This window comes from Octopus sinensis, linkage group LG2 (assembly GCF_006345805.1).
Source record: "Octopus sinensis linkage group LG2, ASM634580v1, whole genome shotgun sequence".
Lineage (NCBI taxonomy): Eukaryota > Metazoa > Mollusca > Cephalopoda > Octopoda > Octopodidae > Octopus > Octopus sinensis.
In genome coordinates, this window is record NC_042998.1 from 35,614,822 (window position 1) to 35,636,903 (window position 22,082).

Below are 22,082 nucleotides of genomic sequence, written 5' to 3' on the forward strand. Positions count from 1 at the left end.
CCATTGTGCGGCATTGGTTAACAGAGAGCAAGCTCTTCTATAGCAAGACAACACAAGACCTCAAGGTACCTGGAATAAACCCCAGGAATTTGATGGAATTGAACTGATGCTACACCCAACATCTAGTTCAGACCTAGCACCTCATCATCATCATCATCATCATTGTTTAATGTCCGCTTTCCATGCAAGCATTGGGTTGGACGATTTTGACTGAGGGCTGGCGAACCAGATGGCCGCACCAGGCTCCAATCTTGATCTGGCAGAGTTTCTACAGCTGGATGCCCTTCCTAACGCCAACCACTCCAAGAGTGTAGTGGGTGCTTTTTACATGCCACCGGCATGGGGTCAGTCAGGTGGTACTGGCAATGACCTCGCGCAAATCTTTTTCCACATGCCACCAGCACAGGTGCCAGTAAGGTGACATTGGTAACAATCCCACTCAAATGGTGTCCTTTTATGTGCCACCAGCACGGAGCCAGTTGACTGCTCTAGCAACGATCATGCTCAGATGGTGCTCTTGGCACCCTACTAGCATGGGCACAAGTGCCAGTAAGGCAATGCTGGTAACGATCACACTCGAATGGTGCCCTTTTATGTGCCACTGGCACAGAAGCTGGTTAGCCGCTCTGTCAACAATCACCCGCAGATTATTAATCGTTCCAATCCTGTGTTAGGTTGTGTGGTAAGAATTTTACTTCCCAACAACATGGCTGCAGGTTCAATACCACTGAGTGGTACCTTGGGCAAGTATCTTTTACTGTAGCTTCAGAGCAACCAATGCCTTGTGAGTGGATTTTCGTAGATGGAAACTAAAAGAAGTCTGTCACATGCGCCCATGTGTGTCTGTCTGTATGTTTCTGTGTTTGTGCTTGGCCCCCACCCCAACTCTTCACAACCAGTGTTGGTTTACTGAGTCCCCATAACTTTGCAGTTCAGAAAAAAAAAGAATCAGAAGTATCAGGCTTCAATTCATTTGACTAAAACCCTTCAATGTGGTGCTTCCATATGGCCGCAGTCCAATGACTGTAACAAGTAAAAGATAAAAGATGGCAAGTGCACATATATGTTTCAATGGTGGTAAGTGACTATGAAGTGAATTTTGTATGTTTTAATCTAATATATAATGACACTGATTACTTTTTCTCTGATACTTTCGTGTTGTAGCGGTGATTTGAAACCTAACCACTAGACACTCAGCCAGCCATCACAAGTGAACCAGCATAGTTTCATGTGATTGGTCTATAAATCGACCAATCAGTGTGAGGCTGTGGCATGATATGGTTTTCTCAATTGTTCTAGAATAAACCCTCTTATCTCCTATAAAAACCATTTGGTGCATTAGCTTAGGGCACAGACTACCAGTGGATCTCGGTCACCATGGAGATTTGTGCAAATGATTTGGTATCTTCTTGGACCAACAGCATGTTGTGACACAAATAGTTTTCTATAATTTCCGGCCAGTTTTTTCTTTCTCTCTCTCTCCCATTTGACAATTATTAATATTGTTCATTGTAAATAGCCAACAACAAATATCTTTATGTCCTGCAATAAATATTTGCATGTCTGCTTCAGTTATTATTCACACAGCCAATGTATTATATCTTTGTCGACCAACTCGAGTGACAACAAACACCCCAGGGAATATGTTATATCTTGTAGAGAAATAATTTTGTCTACTGTGCGTCAAATTTCTTTTAAACATTTCAATCCCAAAGAAATATTCCAAAATAATTTAGCTGTATTATTTACCAATTCCAAAGAGCTTCAAAAGCAGAGATTCTCTTCAAATAATAAAGCTGTAAAAAAAACTGTTCACTCTACAATTACTCTACATTTTCAGGAGAGGAGGCCAGTCGATTAGATTGACCCCAGTACACAACTGGTACTTTATTTATCGACCCTGAAAGGATGAAAGGCAAAGTCCATCTCAGATGAAATACCACTAAGCATTTTGCCCGGTATGCTAATGTTTCTGCCAGCTCACCACCTTACTATAATCTTTTCTACTCTAGGCACAAGGCTCGAAATTTTGGGGAAGGGGGCTAGTCGATTAGATTGACCCCAGTACACAACTGGTACTTAATCTATCGACCCTGAAAGGATGAAATGCAAACTCGACTTCGGCGAAATTTGAACTCAGAATGTAAAGACAAACAAAATACCACTAAGCATTTCGCCCAGCGTGCTAATGATTCTGCCAGCTCGCTGCCTTCCTATACTAATTCATATTGCATCCTCTTAAGATTTTGGTCTCCTTAAGTTGTGCATTGAAAAAGGTTGCTTTTAAACCACACAGGTCGGGGTTCAGTCCCACTGTGCAGCCCCATTGTGTGTCTTCTATAGTAGTCCCAAGCCAACCAATGTTTTTAGAATGAATTTGGGAGGAAGAGAAACTGCATGAAACCCACTGTAAAGTAACAATAAGATAGTTCATTCTTTCTATTCATGAATACTGTGGTTTGGTGTAGTATGTGTGTTCACTCATGGAGACATCATCATCATCATCACTTAATGTCCGTATTCCATGCTAGCATGGGTGGGACAGTACCACAAGAGTTGGCAATTGCAAGCTCCAAGTATGTAAGGAGAGGCCCTGTCAAGAATAGTCCATTTAATGTTGGGAAAATCATTTTGATGATCATGGAGTCCCCTGATGAAGTGAGACAGCAAGGTAGAGTTTCCCTATCCCTGAACCGGAAGGAGTGCATGTGCTGTGTATACCGTGCCTTAAAGTTATTGGTTGTCATACCTGTATAGTGTCTTGTGATGCCATCAGATGGTGTGAGAGTAGCTCCTTCGACAACAGTCTTTGAGAAGCAATATCCTTTCAGGGGACAGTTGGCAGAATTTTGGCAGTTGCAGATTGGGATGTGGGTCAGAGCTTAAGTAGGTGTGTATTTGTCCTTTGAAGTGATAGTACCTAAGCAGGAGTAGCTGACCCCAGGCATTGTGTGGATTTAAGAATTTGTATCTATGGGTTCAAGAGAAATGATGCTATAATAGAAAACACTTGCCCAAGGTGCTACGCAGTGAGACTGAACCTGGAACCATGTGGTTGGGAAGCAAGCTTCTTACCACACAGCCACATATGTGTATATAAGTTTTTGTGCCTGTCCGCACACGTGTGGATTTGTGTGTGTGTGTGTGTATTTACATTTGTACCTGTACATACATATATGTGTGCATGTTCCACTTTTGGTTTACCTCCCCACCCACCCCTTCCACAACAAAAGCAACACAATTAACCACTTTCCCAAAACATGCATATGTGTATGTTAATGTACCTATATTGAGAATGTGTGGCTGAAAATACACACACACAGACACACACACACACCACACACACACACATGTAAGTACACACAAATTTTTCCTTATTTGTTTGTTTATTTATTTAGTTACTTATTGAATGGCATAATGGGAAAACTATTTGGAAAATATGAATTATCCCCATGACATTGGAATTCTTTTTATAATTCATTCAAGAACTGTCCAGGGAAATAATATTATCGCTGGTATACAAATTCACAACTCCTCAATCAGTAACTAATTGGAAACTCTCAACCTTTGAGTCACTCTGTTGCTTCAGTTAAATATTAGTAAAAATACATAATATACTCATGCTTTGAATTCTATTTTTCCTATTTGCATCACCAAACCAATATATATATATATATATATATATATATATCATCGTCATTGTTGTTTAACGTCCACTTTCCATGCTGGCATGGGTTAGATGGTTTGACTGAGGACTGGCAAGCCAGGAGGCTGCACCAGGCTCCAAATTAATCTGGCAAGGTTTCAACAGCTGGATGCCCTTCCTAACGCCAACCACTCTGAGAGTGTAGTGGGTGCTTTTTATGTGCCACTGATATGGGAGCCAGTCAGGCGGCACTGGCATCAATTACGCTTAAATGGTGCTTTTTACATGCCACATATTTTAGGAAGTTGACCGTTATGGCTGGTCAGAGAGTGACCATTGGTTTCACACCTGAAAAGTGTTTAGTGGTACAGGAACTTATTCATGATGAGTGGTTTTAACCTCATTCAACTGGCCTACAAATACCCTGCAACCAGGTAACTAAAAGCATCTCAACACCAGGCAAAATTGCAATAAAATTGCTATTTAACTTCGTGGATGAATTTTTTTTTATCCCAACTGGAGTCAACAAGACAACAGAAAAATATCTTGGACCTGATGTTAAGAAACCATTTTAGCCACATCCAAAGTATAAACTCTTCTCTCTGACCACGATATGGTACTCCACAATCTTAGTTTCCAGCACAGCAAAGCCAGTAACTCTCGTCCAGCCACACCCATTTGATAATATCAATCTACACAAAGCAAACTGGGGAACAATCAGATTAAGATCTGTCACTTATCTGCTAAGTTGCTTCAATATCAGAGGAAATGTAAGTGAAGGGCCGAGTGATAAGTAACAGATCTTGTCTGATTGTTCCCATTGTTCAAAATACTCTCCAATGAAACTCACTAGCATAAATAGAAGTCGGCTCCCAAGAGAGAAAGAACAGTGGGGTAAACTGAGCCATAAAAGCAAAAAGATAGGCCTTAAAAGACTGAAAAATGATGGCAGCAGAGAATTGTATCAGGTGACCAGAAGAGAAGCTAAGAGACGGGTTTACAGAGCAAAGTGGGAAGCAGAAAGTAAGAGATCCTACAGTATGAGAATCGGAGGAATGAGGGTGTTCCGATTGCAAGACATCAAAGAGAATTGAGGTGTGGATGAGAAGCATGTGCAGACAATCATCATCATCATCATTTAACGTCCGCTTTCCATGCTAGCATGGGTTGGACGATTTGACTGAGGTCTGGCGAACCAAACTCCAATCTGATCTGGCAGAGTTTCTACAGCTGGATGCCCTTCCTAACGCCAACCACTCCGAGAGTGTAGTGGGTGCTTTTACATGCCACCGGCATGAGGGCCAGTTTGGTGGTACTGGCAACGGCCACACCCAAATGGTGGTTTTTATGTGCCACCTGCACAGGACCCAGTCCAGCGGCACTGGCGACGACCTCACTCAAATGTTTCACGTGCCACCAGCACAAGTGCTAGTAAGGCAACGTGGTAACAATCACGCTTGAATGGTGTGTTTAATGTGCCATCGGCATGAAGCATGGAAGTGTTTCTATAAAAAGCTGTTAAACATTGCGAATACTTGGGAGAAAGAAGGTTTTTCTAGTGTAGATCCAACAGCGGGACCAGTAATCCAAATTGATACCAGGATGATAGATAAAGCAATCAAGGATATGCAGACAGGTAAAGCTCCTGGTTCGTTAGGAATCACTGCTGAGATGCTTAAAATATCTGTCGGAGTAAGATACAGCCTTGTCACCTGTATAGCCAATTAGGTTGTACAGAGAGGTGTCATACCCAATGACTGGTGTAGCAGCATTACAGTTAGCTGTTACATGCGTAAGGGAGATGCCTCAGACAAAAGTAATCACAGAAGTATCAAATTGCTGGACCAGCTCAAGAAATTTACAGAAATTTATAGCTCAATTAATTAGGAACAGAATTAGCCAAGATGAGATGTAATCTGGTTTTGTGCCAGAGCGAAATGCTACTGATGCCATATTTCTAGTAAGACAACTGCAAGAGAAGTACCCAGCTAAAGCCATTGTACTTGGCATTCGTCAGCCTGAAGAAAGCCTTCAATAGAGTCCATCAGTCCATGATCTGGCAGTTTCTGAGGAAGCTAGGACTAGATGAATGGCTTGCTAGAGCCATGCAAGCCATATACTGGGACACTGTCGGTAAAATGAGAGTCGGCCACAATATAACAACAAATTTAGTGTACAGGTAGGAGTTCACCAGAGCTCAGTTCTCAGTCCACTCTTATTTATCATAGTCCTCCAGGCCACAACAGAGGAATTTAAGTAGGACTGCACTAGGGAGCTACTATATGCTGATAACTTCATTCTTAGCAGAATTTGTATCAGAATTGGAAGAGAAATTCCAGGTGTGAAAGCAAAACCTGGAATCAAAAGACTTTGAAGTTAACCTAGCAAGGACAAAAATTGTAATTAGCAAGAAAATGGACAGGACTCTCTTCCTGATAGGTAAATGGCTTTGCTCAATATGTACGACAGGTGTAGGCAAGAATTCCATCCAATGTACTTAGTGTAAGTTATGGCCATATAAGAGGTGCAGTGGAATCACAGGTAGGTTGATAGAGAAAGTAGTCTTTGTGTGTGTGGCAGATGTGCAAGAGCAATAAACACTAGGGACACACAGGAAATGCTCAGGAGATTCCCTAGAGGTATTAGTTTCTATTATCTAGATGGCTGAAATTCGATGACAGGCACGAGCACCATACGAGCGTGATTGTTGACAGAGCGGCTAACCGGCTTCCATGCCAGTGGCACATAAAAGCACCATTTGAGTGTGATCGTTACCAGTGTCGCCTTACTGGCACTTGTTCCCCGTGCTAGTAGGGTGCTAAGAGCACCATCCGAGCGTGATCGTTGCCAGAGCGGCTAACTGGCTTCCATGCGGATCATTACCAGCATCGCCTTACTGGCACCTGTGTCAGTGGCATGTGTAAAAAAGATTCAAGCGAGGTCATTGCCAGTACCACCTGACTGGCCCCCATGCCGGTGGCACATAAAAAGCACCCACTACACTCTCAGAGTGGTTGGCGTTAGGAAGGGCATCCAGCTGTAGAAACTCTGCCAGATCAAGATTGGAGCCTGGTGCAACCATCTGGTTCGCCAGCCCTCAGTTAAAATCATCCAACCCATGCTAGCATGGAAAGCGGACGTTAAACAATGATGATGAGGAGGAGGAGGAGGACATTCTGAAAGTAATGTTGCTACAATGAGAATAGGGTAGAGAAAGTTCAGAGAGCCATTACCTCTGGTAACAAAAGTGTCTCTCTCTCTCTCAAAGTGAAAGGCAGAATGTATCATGATTATATATAGACAGATATACTACATGGTAGTGTGAGACATGAGACCTGAATGCAATGGACATGTGAAGACTAGAGAGGAATTAAGGTAGTACTGTATTTATGCATGCTGTACATAGCTGGGTCCTACTTTCAATTTGCCTACATCAAGCATTCCCTTCCACATCTCATCGTCCTACCACCCATCCCTATATCACTCAACTAATCAGCTACTGTAATCACTCGAAGGGCAGAAAGACTAAAGTATGATGGGACAAAGGTAGGGACCTCATAATGGAGGAGATACATGGTTAGCCAACATTATGAAGGGGTGGTTGAGAGTAGGATAAAGAGAATGATGACAGGGTGTCATGGTACGAGAAGGGGGGTATAAGGGAGGGTATAGACTGTGTATGAGGAGGGAAGGAGAAGGCGGGTTATTTCATAAGAGTGGGGGAGGAGAGTGACAGATGGGGTTAGAGATGGGAAGGGATGGTCAGAGATATATTTAGGTAAGTGAGGTGAGAATGGTGGGTGGGGGCATAAATAGTAGATGTGAGAGGGTGTTGAGAACAGGAGCAGAAAAGGGGAGAGGTTAAAGATGAAGTATGTCAGCCCTAAAATGTATCTTGGAAGGGAAAGAGATTACTGAAGGCACAGGAAAGAGCTGATTGATGGGAAATAGTATGGATGGGATGATGATAGGGGTGAATAACTGGTAGTGCTCGAGTGATTACGCAATCATGAGTGCAACACCCTAAACACTAAACCATATATATATATATATATATATATGGCAAATGGAAGATGGAATATAAGAGAATTTATTATTAATCGCGATAGCTGTTTCGATGCATCTAGCATTGATTCCGTATGGGTGGGACACTCAACAACTGGTTCAGGGGCATCCGGTGGTGCAGATGTATCTCGTCGGGTGATAAATAAATAAATACAACTCGTTAAAATGACTGTTCCGCAATGTAACTTTCCGTTTTTTTAGAGAGAGGAGCAGTCAGACAGAGGAAATATCTTCATCTATATAGAAGATCAAAAATAAAATCACAGATGACAAAAAGAGAAATGAACACACAATCCAGCGAGAAAAGTATTAAAAATAACCATTAACAAATATGTGTTTCTTTATTGCCACAAGGGGCTAAACATAGAGGGGACAAACAAGGACAGACAAATGGATTAAGTCGATTACATCAACCCCAGTGCGTAACTGGTACTTAATTTATCGACCCCGAAAGGATAAAAGGCAAAGTCGACCTCAGCGGAATTTGAACTCAGAACGCAATGACAGACGCAATACCGCTAAGCATTTCGCCCGGTGTGTTAACGATTCTGCCAGCTCGCCGCCTTATCGTTAACAAATATGGATGTATAAACGCCCTCGGTCAAGCTGTATGGCGCGAGTACACTCGTTCATACGAGCATCCGCAAAAATGTGTGCATACGCACACGTGAGGTTTGGTGCACTCATGATCACAAAGCGAGTTAGCTGCCAACTTGATGTTTGCAAGAATGTGGAGGTTAAAAGTAAACTTAATTCATCAATACCTGAAAGTAAATTACATTAACGGTTACTCAAAATTCATTCTCACATAAGTGATGCAACAGTATTACAAGAAGGTTAACAGAGAAAGTAGTCTTTGTATGTGGCAGATGTGCAGGTACACGAAACACTAGGAATGTACAGAAAACATGACTCCCTCAAATGTCCAATGGGTATCCCTAGAAGTAGCAGACAGTTTCTGTTACTAAGGCCATCAAGTTAGCAGTGGAGGTGGTAGTTTTAAAAGTGTTACTGCTAAAATAAGGACAGGCTGGCCAAAGTTCAAAGAGCCTTTCTCTCAGAGTGAAAGGTATGATGTCTATGTACTGACAGCTCTGCTACATGGCAGTGAGACATGGGCTGCGAATGTAGAGGACATGCGAAGGCTTGAAAGAAAGCAAGCCAGCATTGCTCCATTGGATGGGTGATGTGAGTGTGCACGTACGACAGAGTGTAAGTGATTTAAGAGAAAAGCTGGGTATTCTGAGGTATCAGGTAATGTGTGCAAGAGAGAAGAGACTGTGCTGGTGTGGCCATGTGGTGTGTATTGGATGAGGATAGCTGCAATAAAAAGTGATGGCACATAAAAAGCACCCATTTCACTCTCAGAGTGGTTGGCATTAGGAAGGGCATCTAGATGTAGAAACCTTGCCAGATCAGATTGGAGTCTGGTGCAGCCCTCAGGCTCGCCAGCCCTCAGTCCAACCCATGCCTGCATGGAAAGCAGATGTTAAATGATCATCATCATCATCATCATCGTTTAACGTCCGTTTTTTCCATGCTAGCATGGGTTGGACGGTTCAACTGGGGTCTGGGAAGCCAGAAGGCTGCACCAGGCCCAGTCTGATCTGGCAGTGTTTCTACAGCTGGATGCCCTTCCTAACGCCAACCACTCTGTGAGTGTAGTGGGTGCTTTTTACATGCCACCTGGACAGGTGCCAGACGAGGCTGGCAAACGGCCACAATAGGATGGTGTTTTTTACGTGCCACCGGCACAACAGTTTGACTCAGTTCTATGTGACTGACAATATCAGAGGCTTGTAGAGCCAATGTATCTCATCAGGTATCATCATTATTCAACATCCGTTTTCCATGTTGGCATGGGTTGGACGGTTTGGCAGGAGCTGGCAAGGCTGGAGAACTGCCTGGATTCCGTACTCTGATTTGGCATGGTTTCTGTGGCTGGATGCTCTTCCTAGAGTGAACTGGGTATTTTTTATGTGGCACCAGCATGGCAGGTTTTATGTGACACCAACAAGGGCACTTTTACATGGCACCTTTATGTAACACCAGCACGGATGCTTTTATGTGGAACCAGCATGGGCACCTTTATATGGCACCAGCATTAGCACTCTTACGTGGAACCAGCATGAGCACCTTTATGTGGCACCAGCATGGGTACTTTTTTACGTGGCACAAGTATGGGTGCTTTTACGTGGCACCAGCATTAACAATCTTACGTGACACCAGCATGGGCACCTTCACATGGCACCAACACGGGCACTTTTATGTGGCACCAGCATGAGCACTTTTGTGTGGCACCTTTACGTGAGACCAGCATGGGCACTTTTAGGTGACACCAGCATGGGCGCTTTTAGGTAGAACTGGTACCAACACTTTTACATGGCACCAGCATCTAAATGGAAAAAGGTTCATTCAACAAACCTAAGGAACTATCAAACTGTTACTAAATTATATATAATGGCTGGCTGGCTTGATGGATGGAAGGATGGATGGATGGATGGATGGAGGGAGGGATTGGTGGTTGGATGGATGGTTGGCGAGCTGGCAGAAACTTTAGCACGCCGGGCAAAATGTTTAGCAGTATTTCGTCTGCCGCTACGTTCTGAGTTCAAATTCCGCCGAGGTCAACTTTGCCTTTCATCCTTTCGGGGTCGATTAAATAAGTACCAGTTACGCACTGGGATCGATATAATCAACTTAATCCGTTTGTCTGTCCTTGTTTGTCCCTTCTGTGTTTAGCCCCTTGTGGGTAGTAAAGAAATAGGTTGGCTTGATGGATGGGTGGATACTTGTAGCCAGATACCCCTTAACAAATATCATAGTCTGTAAAAAGTACATAATTTCAAGTTAAGAATAAACTGACAAATACTTAAAGTATGTTGTTTTTAATGCTGTCAATTATGAGTCACAATGTGTCATAAAGTACCATTGGTGTATGACCATATGGAAGGCTAAGTGGATAGATATAAAGTGGCCTGCTATTCAACTAATAACATAGCCTTTAAGTGGTTGTTAAACCTGCTAGAAACAACAGCTAAATCTGACTCAAATCATTCTCTACCACCTTAAAAAATATAGATACTCATTATAATACTGTGTGTGGAAACCTATTCCAAAAATCGGATGATTATGGCTTGTATGTCTTTTGGCCAATCTGAATGGACTTGGAGTAAAATAACACAACAGGTTGTCTGTTAGTCATTACCTTAGCTCGTGATGCACAGATGTTGCTGATTTGGTAACAACAGCTAGTTTTACGTGCAACAATTTCACTAATTGTTGGGAAGAAATGTTAGATTATCTGGGAGTTTTAGCTGCAAAAGATCTGAATCCTATCCAGAAGGTTTTAACCTTTATTCATTTAAATCAGGGGTGGGGAAACTTTAGAGTGGCAGGGAAAAATTTCCAAAGTAAAAGGGCCATAGGTGGACCACAAGTTCTAACTCTTATATATATCTATGTATAATTTGATATACATCAGTTTAACACATTAAATTAATGCATAACATCTTCATTAACGCCGCCACTGAATTTAGGATGTTTATATTACCTAAGAGGTATTCTATATTTTTCAGGTGTCAAGCTGGCAGAGTCGTTAGAACACTGGGCGAAATGCTTTGCGTTATTTCGTCTGCTGCTACGTTCTGAGTTCAAATTCCGCCGAGGTCGACTTTGCCTTTCATCCTTTCGGGGTCGATTAAATAAGTACCAGTTACGCACTGGGGTCGATATAATCGACTTAATCCGTTTGTCTGTCCTTCTATGTCTTCTCTGTGTTTAGCCCCTCTGTGAGTAGTAAAGAAATAGGTATTCTATATTTTTCAGCTAGAGTGTGGTTGAGTCTCAAGAGGGTGGTACAAACCTAGCAATATGTGTTTTATAGTGAAAACAAAATTTCCATTCAAATGGTAATTACCGGACGAGTTTCTGTTCGAGTCTGACTGGTTTAAGTTGTAGTGGAAACATGACCAATGTTGCAAATAGGAATAAGAGTATTCTATAAATTTCACAATTGGAAAACTTACTATATTTTGTACATACAAGTACATCAGCTTACAGGTGCAATAAAATGGGCTCGCAGGCACAATTGTGCCCGTGGGCAGGGATTTTCCCACCCCTGATTTTAAATTCATGAAACATGAATAAGCAGCCAACTCAAGAAGTACCTTTGGATCACAGGGTGACATGCCGTGCTTGAGGAGACCTACTGAGTCAAGTACATCAACATCAAAATGAAATCAAATCACAATCAAATGGAAATTGTAGTTGTGGTTCCCATGCTGGTGGCCCCTGTGCCAGTGACACATAAAAAAAGTACCTACTACACTCTCAGAGTGGTTGGCGTTAGAAAAGGAATCCAGCTGTAGAAACCTTGCCGGATCAGAGTGGAGCATGGTGCAGCCTTCTGGCTTGCCAATCCTCAGTCAAACCGTCAAACCCATGCCAGCATCAAAAACAGATGTTAAACAACAACAATTATGATGATGGGCTTCTATCAGTTTCCATTTACCAAATCCACTCACAAGGATTCGGTCAGCCCGAGGCTAGAGTAGAAGACACTTGCCCAAGGTGCCACGCAGTGGGACTGAACCAGGAACTATGTGGTTGGTAAGCAAGGTACCACACAGCCACTTCTGTGCCTATAGATGAGTTAAAATATCTTAGAGGAGTATTCTACATACTGAATACAAATATGGTCAGGTCAAACGTATGTAATACAGTAAATTGAAGAACTTCCATCACACCTGTACAGGTGTGTAAAAATTTTGAAAAAAAACATTGCAGTAAATAATTGTCAGATGTTTTCTTTTTGATGTTTTTGTATCATTTCTTTTAGTTTTATTATTTTAACAGAAGAAAAATTTCTTTTACTCAATAAAAAAAATTTTAAACATTTTTTCCTAATCACATGGTTTCTGGTTCAGCCCCGCTATGTGGCACCTTGGGCAAGTGTCTTCTACTATAACCTTGGACCAACCAAAGCCTTGTCAGTGGATATGATGGAGAGAAACTGAAAGAAGCCCGTCGTATGTGTGTGTGAGTATCTTTACATCTAAGTTTGTCTTCCATCACCACTTGGCAACTGTTGTTGGTTTGTTTACATCCTTGTAACTTACTAGTTTGGCAAAAGAGAACAACAGAATAAATACTAGGATTTAAAAAAAGAACGCCCTGGAGTCGATTCATTCAACTAAAAATGTCTTTCAAGTTGGTGCCCCAGCATGGGCGCTATCAAATGACTGAAGTTAATACAATATGAAAGAAAAGATGTAATTAATGAGTGTCTCTGAAAGAATACACATAGAAAAAAAACCAGGGTTGAAATAAAAAAATAATAATTTCCAACCCATGCCAGCATGGAAAACGGACGTTAAACGATGCTGATGATGAAGGATCAGTGCAAGACTTGGAATTCTACCAGGTTTTGCTTAGTCATGTTCCACTTTCAGTATGGTCTTTTATTTGCTTAGTTTCAGTCACTTGACTGCAGCCATGATGGAGCACCACCTTTAGTTGAACAAATCGACCCTGAGACTTATTCTTTGTTAAGCCTAGTACTTATTCTATTGGTCTCTTTTGCCAAACCGCTAAGTTACGGGGACATCAACAAACCAACATCAATTGTCAAGCAATGGTGCAGGGGGGAGGAGGTAAACACACACACACACACATACATAAATATATAACAGGCTTCTTTCAGTTTCCATCTGCCAAATCAACCCACAAGGCTTTGGCCAGCCCGAGACTACAGTAGAAGACACTTGCCCAAGGTGCCATGCAATGGGACTGAACCTGGAACCAGGTGGTTGGTAAACAAGCTTCTTACCACACAGCCACACCTATGCCTATACATATATGAGGGGCTTCTTTCAGTTTCCATCTACCAAATCCCCTCATAAGGCTTTGGTCAGCCTGAGGCTATAACAGAAGAAGAGGCTATAGCAGAAGAAGAGGCTATAGCCCAAGATGCCATGCAGTGGGACTGAATCTGGAACCATGTGGTTGGGAAGCAAGCTACTTACCACACAGCCATGTCTGTGCCTCACACAAATTATTTTAGAAATTATATATTTTTGCACATGGTTCTGGGTTCAGTCCCACTGCATGGCACCTTGGGCAAGTGTCGTCTACTATAGCCTTGGGTTGACCAAAGCCTTGTGAGTGGATTTGGTAGACAGAAACTGAAAGAAGCCCGTAGTATATGTATGTATGTATGTATGTATGTATATATATATATATATATATATATATATATATATATATATTATATATATATATATGTATGTGTGTGTGTGTCTGTCCCCCTAACATCGCTTGACAACCAATGCTGGTGTGTCTATGTCGCCGTAACTTAGCAGTTCAGCAAAAGAGACCGATAGAATAAGTACTAGGCTTACAAAAAAATAAGTCCTGGAGTCGATTTGCTTGACTAAAGGCAGTGCTCCAGCATGGTCACAGTCAAATGACTGAAACAAGTAAAGAAAAAAAGAGTATATTCTGAAGAATCAGAGTTTCAGATGTTGAAAAGATACAGCTGAAAACTTTTCAAAAGACAACCAAAATTGCAAAGAAATGGAATAAAATGGGGCAAAGATACCCCGCACCCCACCCTTTTTTTTTTTTTTTTTCAGAATCACCCTGTGCGATTCTTAAAAGAATCGCACCCAAAAAATTTATTGCCTTCGGTGCTCCAGATAATTTCAAATTTTACGCATATTCTCTAGAAAAGTTATGAGTAGGGCTTAAGATTAATTAAATATTTTAATGAAATTTCAGAAACAGTGGATGAGGGGGAGGGCATTTGTTAATGTTAAACGTTTTAAAGATCAGACGAAACACTGTTTTCCTAAATAGCTCTCTAATTTAAAAGTACTCCCAGCAGAGACCAACCATTTATATGCAAGTGTACTTGTGTGAGTGAGTGTGTGTGTATGTGTGTGTGTGTTCATGCATGTTTAATTAGTTTAATGTTCTCTCCAACTTTAGGACGGTTTCTTCAAAATTTCTTTTTCACGTAAAAAGCACCATCCGAACGTGGCCAATGCCAGCGCCGCCTTGACTGGCTTCCGTGCCGGTGGCACGTAAAAAGCACCAACAGATCGTGGCCGTTGCCAGCCTCCCCTGGCACGTAAAAAGCACCCACTACACTCACGGAGTGGTTGGCATTAAGAAGGGCATCCAGCTGTAGAAACACTGCCAGATCAGACCGGAGCCTGGTGCAGCCTCCTGGCTTCCCAGACCCCGGTCGAACCGTCCAACCCATGCTAGCATGGAAAACGGACATTAAACGATGATGATGATGAATGCATATACACTTGTCTGCAATGGAAGCAGCTTGGCTGTTTAACAATTAGTGGTCAGAGACAAACCGAATGCTAAAAGTTGACCAAAAACTTTCGAAACAACAAATTCTTGATAGAAACTTCCAGATCAAGTGATTTTGTCTTTTTTCTTTTCTTTCTTTTTTTTTTTTTTTTGAGGAAGTGTAATCGTTAAATTTTTTTAATTCCTCTTAAACTATACAACAATGAACAACAAAATTTAAATCTGATTCAATCACACGGTCAACGAAAAGCAGGTGAAATACTGTTAATTGACAAAATGAAAGTGGATTGCTGACTTCAAAGATTGCCTTTTTTGGCACACAAAAAGTCTGTCTCTGATTTGTTTCCTCATAACTTTCGTGGATGTTTTCTGGTGAAATTTTCTACACATTCGCTTCAGATGGCATAAATTCCAACAACAACAGAATTTGTCTTGAAAAATTTATTCCGAGGGTGGGAAGAGGAGTTTCAAAAAATTCATACGAATCGGTTTTGTTTCTTCGTAACGTCCGGGAAAATGGTGTTTTTGTTTGTTTGTTTTTGTTTTCTTTTTCTTTTTAATCTTCTAGAAATACCTTTTTCAGAATGTGTAAGGTTACGATGCAAAAAGAAAAATGATGAGCACGACACGTATATACTGACATCATAATTTTTGTCGTAATTTCAAATTTCTTTTTGTAGATATATGTAATATGTGAATGTGAACGAGCAGATCGATTTTTTTTTGTTGTTTTTTTTTTTTTTTTTCACCTTAAATTCTGATATAATCGTAATCTACACCATCCGAAACGTATTTATAGAAAATTTCATTAAAAAATATCAAATTTTCTGGAAGTTATTAAGAAACAAAGCTGACACATGTGAATTTTCCGAAACTCCTCTTTCCACCACTGGAAAATTTTTCTCACAACAAATTCCGATGCAATCGGAATCTACATCACCTGAAGCATGTTCGCAGAAAATTTCTTCTAAACAAAATCCATTTTTCTTTAGGTTATGAGGAAACAAAGTCAAGGGGCACACCTTTGTAGGAAATAAAAATCCCAGAATTTAACCTTCGAAACAGAAAATAAGGTGACTAATATCTCTGCAAATGCAAAAATACGCATTCCGATAGAATGGAATGGCAAATTATTTAGTTCACATCTTCAGATGTCTGTTTTAAATGTCATAGATGAGTCTGCAAAAAAATGTTGTAAGGGATAGGAGGGGGTTTATTGCCTCACCTCCACCCCCAGTCTCTCATAATTTTGGAGTTTTGACAATCCCTCCCTCCACCCCAACTATTTTAGATTGATGCTTTAAAACATTCGACATATTTTAAAGAATCAGAGCTGAAAAGTTTTTTCTAAAGACAAACAAAACTGAAAAGAAATAAAAAGGACGTTTGTTTTGGTTGTTTTTTTTTTTCTTTCTTATTCTTTTTTCTCGGAATTATGATTTCCGATTCTTAAAACCTACACACCCAAACAATTTATTGCTGGTATGGGTGGGTGACTGTCATACAGCTCCACCTTATTGCCTCTGGTGGTGTTCTTGATAATTTCCGATTCTATGTATATTCTCTGGAAAAAAACGGTAAAGAATACGCACACCGCCTGTTTTCGGCGTTACCTTAAACACCGAGTGTGCGTATTCTTCAAAACCTTCGCCGGGTTTGAAGTTAATTAATTACATCAGTGGTTTTCAACCGGGGTTCCGCCAGTACAGTCCAGGGGTTCCGCAAGAAGTTACAAAAGTGCTAAAATCGGCAGTAATTTTTAATTCTCCTATGCAGATATGTGTGCATAAAACTATTAAATTATTGCACAGGGGTTCTCCGAGCCAGTGGAATGTTTCCTTGGGGTTCCGCTCCAGCAAAAAGTTTGAAAAGCACTGAATTATATTAATATAAAACTTCAGAATGTTTTTATTTTTTATTTTTGTAATTTTAATTTGTTTCAAACTGCAGTTTATCTGTAAATGTTAAACGTTATAAACATCGGGCAATACACTATTTTTTCCCCTCTCTATTTTAAAAGTCCTCCCAGCAATGACCAACCATTTATAGATGTGTGTGTGTATGTACCAATATCCATAGATACACACGAAAAATCCATAAACATGAAAGATCCGCGATCGAGCTGAGTAGTGAAACATGCTCACACACGCTCAAGTACGTCCACCCATTATTGCTTGTCCTGTCCATGAGCGAATTGAACAGTCGAACACACACTCGCACATACATATAAATATATATATTATCAATAATAATAATAAAGGGTAAAATTAATTAATTAGTAATTGATAATTCTACCAAGCAGTGTTCAGCACGTTAAAAGGACCATTTACGGTAAACTTAAACATTACTTTATATAATTATGAGTATAATTATAATTAGGGTTCAGCAAAAATAAATGGCAAAAATTTGCTTTGCCACATACCGAACTTTTAGAAATAGCAGCCAAAGAACTTAGCTATTTCTTCTACTATAAGAAGGATCTCCCAGACAATGTATACTCAAAAAAATTGTTTTTGGGTTAGGGTTCCCTCTTATAGTAGAAGAAATAGCTAAGTTCTTTGGCTGCTATTTCTAAAAGTTTGGTATGTGGCAAAGCAAATTTATTTTTGCTGAACCCTAATTATAATTATGCTCATAATTATATAAAGTAATGTATAAATACATATATATATCTTTTTTGTTTTCAAGAATCGCTTATGTTTATGTATTTTTTGTGTATCTACGTGTTTATGTGTGTGTGTATGTACATATGTATACTTGTGGTTAACTAGTAGCGAACAGTGGTCCCGGAGCGCGCACTCGCGCTAGCTAGTCGTAAGTAGTCGACCCTACAACGACTTGCGCGTATGTTTGTATTTCAAGGGTGAATACATATCAAAGAAAATTAAATAATATTTTTCGAACAAAGTAAATAAAACGCAAAGTGAATAATTTTTAAAACTAAGTACATAAATTATTTTTATAAACAAACTAAGGTTAGGGTTAGGTTTAGGGGTTAAAAAATTAGGTCTAGGGTTAGGATTAGGTTTAGGGGTTAAAAAGTCGTAGGATCGACTACATACGACTAGCTAGCGCGGATGCGCGAGTGCGCGCACCAGGACCACTGTTCGCTAGTAGTACCTATTTGTGTAAGTATATGTTTATGTAAAAGCGGCCAACTTATTTTCCATTTTAAAAAGTTTGCTTTCGAGTGGAAAACAAAGTGAAAGTCGACTACTGGATTCAAAGTTTGCTTTTTTATAAATATATATATAACAATTGCAGCGTGGAAGGTGTTTGTAAGCCATTTAAGAAACACACAAAAGCCGTTCGATTCACTTCAACATTTAAGTTTAATTTGTCAAAATATTTTCGTCGCTAAAATCCGCGACCTGTTCACTGACAAAAATCCGTGCTGCATCTCTCAGATCAAATTACTTGCTATGCGAGTACATCTCCGTAATATATATATATATTATATATTATTTTTTTATTTTTTTTACTGTTTGTAAATATTAAAAACAAAGATAGCGAGAGAGTAAACAAATATGCGTAAAAAGTGATGCAGCTACGACTGAAAGTGTCTGCATCTTAACTCGCACCTGTTTATTATTATTATTAGGTAACTGACTACAGTCCCCACTACACTGCGACAAGTTTCATTGATGAATTAATCAATTATAATAAGGACTTTGTGGAAGATACAGACACAAATCTTTTCACAATAGGGAGTAGTATATTCAATAGACAAAACCAGCCAAATCGGGTTACCCAGATTATAAGTCAACTTTAAGCAGCAGTTGTACGAATATATTAATTTTTTAAGCAAGCGATAAGCCCAGAATTAATAATACACACACATATACAAAAATGGGGGGGAGACATCCCGCTTTTTGGTTATCTTACAACATTTAGCGGGAATATAAATGATTTCGGATGGTATATCTACACAAGTGTACCCCATGTGTAGTCGTGTACCCCCTATTTTTGTGATGATAGGTTGAGTACATACAACCTATGCGCAAAGGGCTCGAGCCATACATGTCCTATCTTATTTAAAAACAGTGTTTTAAACAACATTATCCGTTAGGTTTTCATTTCTATTTATTTTATTCATTTATTCATTAACTGAGACGGAAAGGTATAAACTGAAGGAAATTTGGCTGCTATTTCCAGCAGATAGAGCGACCACATAAAGGAAGCTTCGTTGACTCGCCTTTAAGTAGTAAATAAAATATATTACAAATAATTCATTACGCGTTGGTTATATACAGACTTACTTTAAGGGGGGGGGAATTTTTAGGGGTTTTATAAAAATGGAAAAAAAGACCGTTTTACCTTTTGTGTAAGGCTTTCTCCAGTTCATACTCCGTAACGTAAACCTTCTCCAGTTTGGCCGTGTTTATGCTTCTTGTAGACGTATCATTCCCATCAATATCAACACCATTTGCGCAGAGTTCCACACCAAGGAGACCCTTCGCATTGGTGGACACTTGGAAAGTGTAATCACCAAGCTCCCTCTTCCTGGTAATTGACTGCAGAGTATCTGGAGATTTGCTGTCTGAAGTTTTCAAAAGAGTTTCAATGCTGGAGGCCAGGGGTTCGAGTCGGTAGTCGGCCTGCCAGAAATGTTTCTTTTTATGTTTGATAACAATATTGTACAACTTAATTTTCTGTGCTTCGTCGATACTCGGAGTGGCATGAAGAGTGTCCCTTCCGAGTTCATTCACAATTTTAGAAATGGTAGCTGAAAACATATTTGTAGTGGTGAGCCTCTAAACAACTGCAGAAATGAGAATCGTTTTGAAAACAAAAGAATATTTCAGCTTCTGGTGCGACTTGTCACTTTCTTGTTATAATCCGTTACAAACTGAGAATCTCGACAACTCTAAGAATTTTCCTTTTTTCTCTCTTTCTATTTTTTTTTTTTTTACCTTCAGACCAAAAAGTGGGCTTTCATAAATATATTTAAATGAGTGAGTTTAGATTGTTTGTGTTTGTTGGTTTATAACTGTTCATTGTAATTCGATGCCTTGAGCTTAGTGTTAGCACGTCTGTGATTATACTCTGCTCATGACACAATGCAAGGTGCTTGTACTATAAGCGTGTGCGTGAGTGTGTGTGTCTATGTGTGAGTGGATGTGTTTTTGCTTAAGTCACTTCTCCAACTGAAAGTTAAAGATCGTTAATGAACAGTCCAGCTCACACGAGTTCAGCTGTCAAAGCAGTCGCCTTCTGGGCTTATTATTTATTGCGTGAAGCTTATTATAACAATAATAAAAAAAACTTGATTATCTTAAACGATACCTATACCTCCTTACAACATCTATGGAAGTCAAATGGCATCACAAACGTTTATATTATATATTTATTTTATTTGCTTTTCAAAGTCATTTACCAAGAAATTTTCAAAGTGCAACCTGCCTTATCCTCTCACACTTCTCTCTCGTCTTCTCCACTTCTCCCTTCCTCTCTTATTCTCTCTCATCTCTCTCTCTCCCTCTCTTTTTCTCTAGCTATCTCTTCTTCGTTCTCCACTTTTTCTCTTTTCACTCTTTTCTTTTTTTCTTGTTTAGTCTCTGTCCTTCCCTTTTATTATTCCTTTCTGTCTTTCGCCTTTTTTTTTCATTTTCCCTCAGTTTTTTTTTTCTCCGTTTTTTTTTCTCTTTATTCCACATCGTTGCCTTCCTTTATTCCTCTCCTTCTCTTTCCTTCTCTCTCTTTCTCAATTATTCAGTCTCTGACGCCCAACATTTCATTTCTTTGTCACTTTCCTTTGCATACCACTAACTCAATGATCTCTCTCTCTCCCTCTCTCCCGGTCGCTCCCTCCCTATCGTCCTCTTGCTCCCACTCTTTCGATTCTATCTTTGTATAAACATCCTTTTTATTACCTCAGTGTCAATTTACTTTCTCTCTCTCTCTATATATATATATATATATATATATATATAATCCCTTGATATATATATCCTATGTCTTTCTCTCTCTCTCTAAATATATATATATAAGTACCCTTATGTCTTTCTCTCTCTCTCTCTCTCTCTCTCCTTCTCTCTCTCTCTCTCTAAATATATTCTGTATATCTCTCTCTAAATAATGTCTCTCTGTCCCTTAATCTCTGCTCTCTCTCTCTCTCTCCTCTCCTCTATATATATATATATATATATATATATTATATATATATATATATATATATATATATATATATATCCCTTAATGTCTGTCTCTCTCTCTCTCCTCTCTCTCTCTCTATATATATTATGTATATACTGTCCCTTAATGTCTCTCTCGCTCTTTCTATATATATATTATATAGATAATATATATACTCGCGCTGAGATTTATCATTATATATAATAAGAGATAATATAATATTACTTAATGTCTTTCTCTTTTTCTCTTCTCTCTCTCTCTCTCTCTATAATATATATATATATATATATAGAAGAGAGAGAGAGAGAGAGAGAGAGAGAGAGAAAAGAGAAAGACATTAAGGAATATTTATCTCTTATTATAATATAATGATAAATCTCAGAGCGAGTATATAATATATATATATATATCCGTAATAATGAAGGTGGAATTAATTAATTTGGAATAATTATCAATTACACACAGTAGTCTTCGGCATGTAAAAGCCTCATTCGAGGAAAATTTAAGTAATACTAATGCAATAAGGGTTTAGCAACGAATTGCCTACCACATACCGAATTTAGAAATAGCAGTCAAAGGTTATAGCTATTTACTTCTACTAAAAGGGAGATCTCAGTAAAAGCAAGCAATTGGAAGGCTGACACAAACAGGTAAGAGAGAATGAATTAACTGCAATCTATCAAACATTTTTAAAGTTATCTACGGACGTACGTTTTCGAAATCAAATTTTTAGGAAAGCATAAGAATTAAATATTAAATTATTACGGATAACCATATTTTATCTCAGTAGATGACCACAGCATCTTTTTTGGCTACACGCGGGTGGGAAGGGGCTGTTGACACAATCGTTTCATTCCACAATTTGAATTCGGTGATACTAGTTTGCGGATTCTAGCTCGCTCTGATA

General features: G+C 39.5%; 1 protein-coding gene across 1 annotated transcript in view; it reads right to left on the bottom strand.

Moving 5' to 3' along the window:
• Window positions 1–20,351, bottom strand: part of LOC115232596 — a 73,758-nt gene extending 53,407 nt beyond the window's left edge. Inside the window, exon 1 of the mRNA XM_029802565.2 lies at window positions 19,358–20,351. Coding sequence (XP_029658425.1) covers window positions 19,358–19,776 — 419 coding nt within the window. The 5' untranslated portion in view covers window positions 19,777–20,351. The remainder of the gene's footprint in view (window positions 1–19,357) is intronic.
• Window positions 20,352–22,082: the final 1,731 nt, after the last annotated feature.